General features: G+C 43.8%; 1 protein-coding gene across 2 annotated transcripts in view; it reads right to left on the minus strand.

The window, feature by feature from the left end:
• The window catches only part of WNK4 (WNK lysine deficient protein kinase 4), a 142,189-nt gene extending 137,108 nt beyond the window's left edge, over window positions 1-5,081 (minus strand). For both annotated transcript variants that reach the window (XM_044296855.1, XM_044296854.1), the window contains exon 1: window positions 3,959-5,081. In XM_044296855.1, the coding sequence (XP_044152790.1) occupies window positions 3,959-4,561 (603 nt within the window). In that variant the 5' untranslated portion in view covers window positions 4,562-5,081. The remainder of the gene's footprint in view (window positions 1-3,958) is intronic.
• Window positions 5,082-6,423: the final 1,342 nt, after the last annotated feature.

Below are 6,423 nucleotides of genomic sequence, written 5' to 3' on the forward strand. Positions count from 1 at the left end.
AAATGTGAGCTGTACGTGTACTGATTATAAGAGATCACCTGGTGCTGACATCATGATGGATCCGAGGGAACGCCATGCGCCTCCACAGCCACGCAGTTAGTCATGCTAGCCTGTATCTACTGCCCACAAATGATTACGCTCCTTTACTATATTGCAACATAAACCAACAAGTGGAGCATTTACAGGGAAAAGCAATATGAGAGGGCCTTTTGTAGGCCTGATGGGAAGTGCTATTGCATAATGGAGAAGTATGAGGTACAGTAACAGGTACTACACAACACAGCTAGGCGAGTATTTCAAAAAGCCATGGACACAGATCTTGCTTTTTTTTATTCATGCGGAAATTGACCTGCCGTGCGGATTTTGAATTTTTTGCACCTGCTGCAATGCAATGGTGAGATCTGCGGCAAATCCACAACAAAACCCGCAAGTACGTTTTGGGATGGAAATGCTCAGAAATCCGCACAGAAATCTATGTTAATTTTTTGTTTGTAAACCTGTACCCATGTGCAGGTACCCTTAATGTGCAACAGTGGCATAACTATAGGGGCTAGAGAGGCTGTATTAATACCTAGGCCAAGATGTGTGTGGGTTCCCAACGCCCCCTTGATACACAAAGAGGATGGTAGCATTATACTGTAAATGATAAGTGATAGCCTTGGTACAGATTTAGCATTTGGGTCCAGGAGCTTGAAGTCAAGTCTCTATTGTCTAGCTTTTTCACCTGCTCTCCAGTTAGTTTGGGTTTCTACACTCTGGTTTTCTGGTGCAGTGTTGGAAGCCAAAACCAAGTGTGGACCATAAAGGGACATACAGGACAGATACTACCTCGACCCTTTTTTGAATCCACTCCTGGCTTTGGCTCCAAAGAAAATCTGCAAGTGAAAACGTTGCCTACCAGCAGATGCAGTTGGTAACTCAACAGTAAGTGAATTTAAACCTTTTTTTTTAAATGACTTCCACCCAGCAGGAACTATGAAGAAAACCATACTTCCCTACTCCCCAATGCTCCCAGTCCACTGCTGCATTCACTGCACTTTGGCCCCAGTATATAAACTTCCAGCATGGACTGGGTGTTGTGCAGTGCTGCAGCCAGTGACTGGCCGCAGTGCTGAGGGGCCCCATGTCACTGGCTACAGAGGTGCACATAACCCTGTCCATGCCAGAAGTTTATATGTGGTGGCCATAATGCAGTGAAGATTGTGGTGAACCCACAGAGCTGAACAGGAGCAGGTGCTGTTGGCAGGAAGGGGGGTACTTAAAAAAACTCTATGAAGATGGACAACCCCTTTAAGAGGCACAGCTCTCTTTGGAGTCAATGCTACACTGAGTGAAATGTTACGTGAGTCATACATTTATTAGGTGAAGCAGGAGTCAGGAGATGCACACATTAGATGAAGTTGCTCGATAGCACACGTCATGTTCCTCTGCACAGGCCTCGTATCTCTCAGGTGGGGGTGCCCTCACACGTGGCGGAAAAAAAATAATATTTGTGAACGATGTTGCGGATTTCTGCATGGATTACTTCTCCATTGAAATGAATGGAGACATTCAGCTCCAGGAAATCCACAACAGAACAGAGTGCAGGTATTAAAACGTTTCATCCCCATAGACTAAGGCCTCTTTCACACGAGCGTGACGGATTGGCTCCGGATGCGTTCAGGGAAACTCGCACCGTTTAGCAAGCAAGTTCAGTCAGTTTTGTCTGCGATTGCGTTCAGTTGTTCAGTTTTTTCCACGCGGGTGCAATGCGTTTTGATGCATTTTTCAAGCGCGTTATAAAAAACTGAAGGTTTACGAACAATCTACAAACAGATGCAATGCGTTTTTCACTGAAGCCCCATTCATTTCTACGGGGCCAGGGCTGCATGAAAAATGCAGAACATAGAACATGCTGCTGTTTTCACACAATGCAGAACTGATACGTGAAAAAAAAGTGCTCATGTACACAGACCCATTGAAATGAATGGATCAGGATTCAGTGCGGGTGCTATGCGTTCATGTCACGCATCGCACCCGTGCGGAAAACTCGCTTGTGTGTAAGAGACCTAACTTAGGGGATGTCTTTATGTTAGGAAAAATTCTGGAGGGTGTGGGGGCACCCTAACTTTCAGAACACAAAGAAACTGTGCTTTTTATAAAGAGTAATAACCGTAAACTTCAGAACACAATAATCATACATACAACCATAATAACAAATGATAACTATGTAAAGAAATATGACATTGACATCTAGGAGCAGCCCTTAAATGTTAATTTGGAGTGCTGTCAATGAGTGTCGTCATTTCCCGTATACCCGAAAAAAAGAAACTCTTAACTTTTACAACGAATATTGGGTCAGCGCACAAAGGCGATCATTCTGAAGCTTTTTCTCAGGGCAGATATAGACTGTACATAGATAAAAATCCTGAATTATTCATATCATCCTGGCACCGCTGATAGTTATTCCTGGCACTAATCACTGTTTATTACCAATACAACACAAGCTCCACAGCCTCAGAGTCCCTAAATTAGCAGACACTGGAGCAGACAGACAGGACGAGCGTAGACGTACACTGCAGTACTACATTCACCCTATAGGCTGCTGTTAGCGTAATAATGTAAGCTGTAGTTCACACTTTGTGCAGTTTCTTCTAACATTTTTACAATCCGGAGCCTCCTTATGTCCGTTCTGCAAATCATGTCCTATCCTGGTCCATAAAATGCAGTCCACAGAACAACTGAGGTAAGAAAAAAATGTGGACGGCACATGGTTGGTATTCGTCTTTTGCGGTTCAGCGGTTTACAGACCGAAAAATACATATGGTTGTGTGCATGAGACCCAAGTCTGCAAGGCTTCATGCACACAGCCGTGTCCCTATTGCGGTCCACAAACAACAGATCTGTAAAACATGGACACCTTCTATGTCCTTTCCGCATTTTTCTCACGTTCATCAATAGAAATTGCTATTCTTGTCCTCAATGCTAACAAGAATAGGACATGTACTATAATTTGCGTAACGCCTGCAAGGATGTGTGCATGGCCCCATAGAAATGAATGGGGCAGTGTGCTATCGCAGATAGCACAAGGACAGGTTTGGGTACACGAGGACATCTACTTTCACACTAGTGTTATTCTTTTCCGGCATTGAGTTCCGTCCTAGGGGCTCAATACCGGAAAAGAACTGATCAGTTTTATCCTAATGCATTCTGAATGGAGAGTAATCCATTCAGGATGCATCAGGATGTCTTCAGTTCAGTCTTTTTGACTTTTCAAGACGGAGATAATACCGCACGCAGCATGCTGTGGTTTTATCTCCGGCCCAAAAAACTCAACACTTGCCGGAATGTATTTTTTTCCATAGGAATGTATTAGTGCCAGATCCGGCATTCAAAATACCGCATGCGCAGACCGGTTAAAATGTGAAAAAAAATAAAAATATAATGGATCTGTTTCTCCGGATGACAAACGGAGAGATGGATCTGTTCTTGCAATGCATTTGTAAGACGGATCTGCATCCAGAACTGCTTGCCGGATCACTCTGCTGCAAGTGTGAATGTACCCTTAACTAGACCGAAGTGAAATACATTCTGCACCTCTGCTGGGAACATGATCTGTGACTGAACAACCCCTGTTTAGTGAAATTATATATATTAGGTGTAACAACAATTCATTTTATTACAATCCTGTCCTACTGCAACACAACCATGAATTCAGCAGAAGAACATGCTCATGTTCACCAAGACTCTCATTTACAGAAAGTTAATATGATAAGTGACAGGCATGGCTGTACTTACAGAATAAGAACATGTCAAGTACAGTTTAGGGGCAAAAGGGGAAATTAGACAGAATTTTACAATTATACTTTGTAAGGTTTTTATATTAATTTTGCTAACAAAAAAAAGAAGTAAGTATGTGGGGTGTTGGAACCTTGGGGCATAATTTAGGGGCTGGCACAGTGTTTAGAGATCATCTTACCTGAAGTTCACACCATGCCACTTCCACTGTTGTTTCTGTATCCAGACCCTTGTAAACCGTTTTAAAAGACCCTCTTCCAATCTCAATGTTGAATTTCAAGTATCTCCCATCTGGCGAGGTGGCCACCGCTTTGGTCTCATTCTCATCGATCTCTTCTTGCTCACGTCTATTTTCTATCACTGCGGGCTTAGGAGGAGGCACTGAAGCTCTGTCAGTTCTGTTGGCCTCATCTTCAGACTCAGAACTGATGTCCACAATGCTGTCCAAAGTCCCAGAAGATGGCAGAACATCTAGCTGGGTGTTTTGTGATGGGAGAATGGGAGATACAATAGAGACCAAGTCAGGAGTAGAGTTCACGTTATTTTCCAATGTCAATCTCAATGGTTCCTCTGGTGACCAAGAGGAGAAAGAAGTTCCAGGTGGGTCATAACCCAATAGTTCTAACTGAGCAGAGCTTCTCCTGTTAAACTGGTAAGAGTTCCTTCTAGGCTCCTTTCCTGAAAGTCTTCTTCTCCTCAAAGCAGCAAGAGCTGACAGTTCGGCAGGATCTTCTGGCAGAAATGAGATACCACATCCTGCTAAATCCACTTCTGTCTGAGACATGTCTTGAATTGAGGGTACTCCAAAAGTAATATATGAAGACCCCCTTTCCACCTAAAAGCGAATTTGGCTTACCAAGAATGCGACTTAGCAGCCATGCCTTGACCTGTAGACCCTAGAAAAATCTATGTACCTGTGGATCACTGAATTCCACTTAGCACATGGCTTTGGCACTCTTATTATGGCACATGATCACTAAAGTGTCAGAAACCTAGCCTAGATATGTCATTCAAATAATGTCCCTCTTGTCCAAAATGCTGCCTAAAGCAAGACTTGTAAAACTGCTAAATCAGCAGTCGATCTCCATCTTCTTAGTCTCCAGAGGTCTGATACAACAAATCAGCAGATCTGATGTTTCTGTAGATGTCACTTGCAAAGAATGATCAGGATGAACGTGGAGCTCTGCACCAGGGTTCTTCTCCCTCTAGTTCCTAAAGTCACTGCTAGTGACAGCTTCAGCCTGTGGAAAGGGAATCTGATCTTACTTTCATGTGACTGCAGTGTGTATACAGTGTACATGGAGCCAGCCTTCTCACACAGCTAAGGAACACCTCCTCCTCCTCCAGCCATGCTCCTCCTATGCTCTGCAACAGCTACACCTTGTCTAGCTAAGAACCAGAGTGTGCTAAGCTGTTTCTTTTTCCAGTCCCTTCCCCCAGACATCTATACTTTTTGAAGACACTGGGCATAGTCCTTTCCCACAGAGCAACACAGAGCAGGTTCTTCCTCAATGACCCATGCATCAGACACATAATGATAGGAGTACAAACCTGGAACTTAGGGTACAGCGACACTGGTCATGGCTAGAATCGCAGGGGGCATCACAATGTAGCAGTGATCCAATAGAAATGAATGTTTGCAGCTTGAGTCGCACATGTGCCGTTACTGCAAAAATCTATCAATATGCAAATCTTGGAAAACCCTTGCACACACATTTGCACTGGGGTTTTGGGTGTCTGTAAATGCGCCACAATAACCACACGCATTTTACTTTTATTGGCCACGTGGCAAAAAGCCATCAGCAGAAAAAAGTCTTGTGTGTCCTGTGTTTCATATTTCTCAAAGACTTTCAGCTACTTTCACACTCGCGTTTTGGCTTTCCGTTTGTCGGATCCGTTCAGGGCTCTCACAAGCAGTCCAAAACGGATCAGTTTTGCCCAAATGCATTCTGAACGGAAAAGGATCCGCTCAGTCACCATTCCACTCTGGAGGCGGACACCAAAACGCTGCCTTGCTGTGCGCCTGACGAAGCGGAGCCAAACGGATCCGTCCTGGCACACAATGTAAGTTAATGGGGACAGATCCATTTTCTCCGCCACAATCTGCCACAATAGAAAACGGATCAGTCCCTGTTGACTTTCAATGGTGTTCATGACGGATCTGTCATGGCTATACGAGACATAATACAACCGGATCCGTTCATGACAGATGCATGCGGTTATATTATTGAAATGGAAGCGTTTTTGGAGATCCATGACGAATCCGCAAAAAACTATAGTGTGAAAGTAGCCTAACATCTGGAGCTGACATTTTTGCAGCAAATAATGTGGTCAAAAACGCAGGTGCAGAAAAAAATGCACAATTGCAGAAAACACCACCAAAGAACCATGTGTGAACCCACCCTAATGCTGCCCATAGACATGCAATTATTTTCAACAACAACTTAAAGGGAACCAGTCTTAGTAAATAGCCTTAGTTTTTTTTTACTAGTTTCATACTAGTGTTTACAGATCCGGCAGGATGTTCCAACCGGAAGAGCCTGCTGGATCCGTCACTGCCAGATGCTGCTGGAATGCCGTCTGGCCCCATTAACTTTACTACAAGAATATTTAGACTAGAACATTCAGAATCACAGGTGCATATCC

Source organism: Bufo gargarizans, chromosome 6, assembly GCF_014858855.1.
Source record: "Bufo gargarizans isolate SCDJY-AF-19 chromosome 6, ASM1485885v1, whole genome shotgun sequence".
In the NCBI taxonomy this organism is placed as follows: domain Eukaryota; kingdom Metazoa; phylum Chordata; class Amphibia; order Anura; family Bufonidae; genus Bufo; species Bufo gargarizans.